The sequence below is a fragment of the Daktulosphaira vitifoliae genome, unplaced genomic scaffold (genome assembly GCF_025091365.1).
Source record: "Daktulosphaira vitifoliae isolate Bord-2020 unplaced genomic scaffold, ASM2509136v1 Scaffold_1, whole genome shotgun sequence".
Taxonomy (NCBI): Eukaryota; Metazoa; Arthropoda; class Insecta; order Hemiptera; family Phylloxeridae; genus Daktulosphaira; species Daktulosphaira vitifoliae.
In genome coordinates this window covers 47,862,258-47,865,528 of record NW_026099572.1, presented here as the reverse complement: position 1 = coordinate 47,865,528, position 3,271 = coordinate 47,862,258, and the positions used below count along the sequence as shown (strand labels likewise).

The 3,271-nt window shown below is 25.4% G+C and overlaps 1 protein-coding gene across 1 annotated transcript in view; it reads left to right on the top strand.

The window, feature by feature from the left end:
• Positions 1-389: 389 nt before the first annotated feature.
• The window catches only part of LOC126894843 (probable protein phosphatase 2C 6), an 8,666-nt gene continuing 5,784 nt past the window's right edge, over positions 390-3,271 (top strand). The window contains exons 1-2 of the mRNA XM_050666136.1: positions 390-797; positions 941-1,199. Of these exons, the coding sequence (XP_050522093.1) occupies positions 687-797; positions 941-1,199 (370 nt within the window). The 5' untranslated portion in view covers positions 390-686. The remainder of the gene's footprint in view (positions 798-940; positions 1,200-3,271) is intronic.

Here is a 3,271-nt window from a genome sequence, read left to right as displayed (position 1 = left end):
ATATTTTAAGTTTTTGACTAGGGAATTTGCAATTATAAATAAAAAAATTTAAGAGTTTTTACCATTGCCTAAATAATTGAAATGTCTCATATAATTAAATTGATGAATAAAAAATGACATTTTTTGGGCCAGTAAACATCAATGCTGCTCTAATTTTTATTGTGTGGTGAATTAAACTTTCTATCAATTTATGTAAATTTCTGATTTTGTTATCGAAAAATTTTATTTTCTGTATTTAAGTAAATGAAAATTTAGGAAATAGTAAGACTATCTGTAAATAATAAAAAGAAATTACTATTCTCTTTGGAATATATTAGGTTACAGTTGGTATCATTGTATGTACATAGGTTTAGTAATTTTTCGCCGCCACTACCAATTGCGCCGAGCTTCGGTCGTTGGGTTTTTCTCATTGTTAAATTTTGTGGTGACCGTCGCCATCGTTAGTACTCAACTCGACGATTCTTTTTGTTATTATTGTTGGTTTTAATTTAATCTTTTTCAATTTGTTGTAACTTAATAAATGACACCACATTATTATCCTCGCAGAGCTAAGAAGCTATTTTTGTTATTACTAACGTGAACTGACGTGTTAATATAAATTAAATCAAAACTGCTGTTGTCACTTGGTCATTGTGAATATATTAGTGTGTATTTCAGGTTTTAATATAAAGTAGCTGATTAATAAAATGGGTACTTATTTGAGTAAACCAAAAACTGACAAAGAATCAAAAGATTATGAGAACAGTTCCTTGATATGCGGTGCCAGTTCTATGCAAGGATGGCGTGAAAGCCAAGAGGTAAACAAAAATCGACCGGCTTTTTTCCCTCCAAATTTTTCTTTTGAATAATTTTTTTCTTTTAATATTTTTGTTGTTTTTTTAGAATAGACTCTTCGACTAATATATTTTTTTATTTATCTATCTTTATTTTAAAATTACAGGATGCTCATTGTTGTTTATTGGATTTTGATAAAAACATTTCACTTTTTGCTGTTTTTGATGGTCATGGTGGCGCAGAAGTAGCTCAATATGCAGCTGAAAAATTACCTTCTCTCATAAAAAATGATTTGTTTGAGAAAGGTGATTATGAAAAAGCTTTAATTAAAGCATACTTGGAATTTGATGACAGTTTAATCGAACCATCTGTTCTTGAAAAATTAAATGCTATTCGAGAAGAAAACAATCAAGCAGAAGATGATGGTAAGAACTTATAAAATTACTTTTCTTTCTTTAATTTGCCTCGATATGCTTAAATTTAGAAACTAAATTGATTGTAGTGATGTTTGAAGATAAATAGTAAATATCAAGTTTTTTGTTACTTTTTGATCTTAAATAAAAAAGTAAAACAAGTTTCCTAGGTTTTATTGTCTGGATTTATTTATTATTTTTACTTACAGTTAAGAAACACTTTTTTAAAACTTTATGTAGTTCTTATATCATTGGCTATTATACAAGGTTACCCTTTTATCATAAACCACTTAATTATTTGCAGAGTATGAGTAGTTTTAAAATTTTTTGTTTTGGTTATATTTAGTTCATCCCTTATGTCTTGAAAGGCTGTCAATTTTTGGTTTTTTCTAATGGGAAAATATATTTTGCATTTAATATAGTATTAGAAGTTTCTAATAGTAACTGACGTTTAAATTTTTTATATAACTTCTCATCAATTTATTAGATATAAATAAATTAATTTTGATTTAAAATATATGTATATTATATAAGAGGCATAATACTAACCAGTTGGTAATTGATTCATTTATGGTGAGTCAATTCATTAATTTTTATTTCTGTAAATAGCGATGTTGTAAAAAAACAATCAGCTACTTATAGGAAAACAATTCTATTGAGTACAGATTAAAATTTGTTTAATTAAGTAATGTTTTTTAATGAATTATATAATTTTCAAAAAATTGATTTACTAAAAAAATTACAGGGTTGCGACAAATATGGAAAACTGGTACAATCGGGATAATTTTTTATTAGTCAGGGAATCTGGAATGTCAAGGGATTTTATTAAAGTATCTAAAATTTTCACATAATTTTATGATGTGTAATATAGAGCGGGGCTGGGAAATCAACAGCTCAAAGGGGCACAAAAATTCTTGTGGCCTAGCTTTCTCCTAAAAATATCTCTATCATTCCATAAAAAAGAAATTATGCACAAAAAATTACTTTTTACAAACTAAATTATGCTAATTAAATTGCTCCTATGGTCAGTCCTCCCCTGGTGTATTGAATTTCTGTCAAAATTTAATTACAGCTATATTAATTTTGGTATATTGATTGATAGATTTTATTTTAATTAAATATTGAAGTATTATAATTTAATGACAAAATAGGTGGAATTCCACCAGTTTTATGATAATACTCTATTATTTCCATGGGTACACTTTTTCATTTTTTATGCTTTATATTAAGGAATAAGTGTATTATTTAACATTTTTTACCACAATTAACTATGATACTAAATTGCAATTTTATCTAGGAGTTTATGTAAGGGATATTTTTTTTTTGTATGCTACCTTCTGGAAAATCAAGGAATTCTTAAATTTATAAATTGTGGCAACCCTGAACTACCTTATAATTTTTTCTAAATAAAAATATCTATTTTTTCTAAAGATGTTGGAAAATGATTTGTTATTATTAACAAAAATATTTATTTTTACAACTCATTAATAAAATTAAAAAAGTTAAATTTTTATATTTTTAAATTTGATAGAATTTTTAAAGTTTTTAAAAAAAGTTTTTATTTCTAAAATTATATTATGCGCATTAAGCTATTTAGGCTATACCCCATACCTTTCTAATTAATTCATTAAAATATTTGTAGAGTTATATAAATATCCGCAATTCTATAATAATACAATATGACACAATTGAGATATACTTTTAAATATAAAAATGAAGCGTTAAAGCCATATGTGTTTATAATTTGAGTTTTATATGTATATACTTACTGAGTGCTGAGTATTAATGTTCTTACAAATGTATAAAGTTATAGTTGAATCTTATAAAGGAAATTGTGCACCTGATTTTTTTTTTTGATTCCTTGGAATATCCGCATTTAAATTACAAATAAAATCCTCCTGGACATTATACTTGAGTCAACAAAATATTTTGGTAAATTTGTACTAGTATTTAATTTATAGTATTGAGTATAAACCAGGAAAATAATGCAATAATTAATCCTATCTTTTAGCTTCTATGCGAAGCTGAGAAGGTATTGGTTTTACTATGATGTGTTTGTTTTTTTTTTTTTTTTTTTTTTTTTT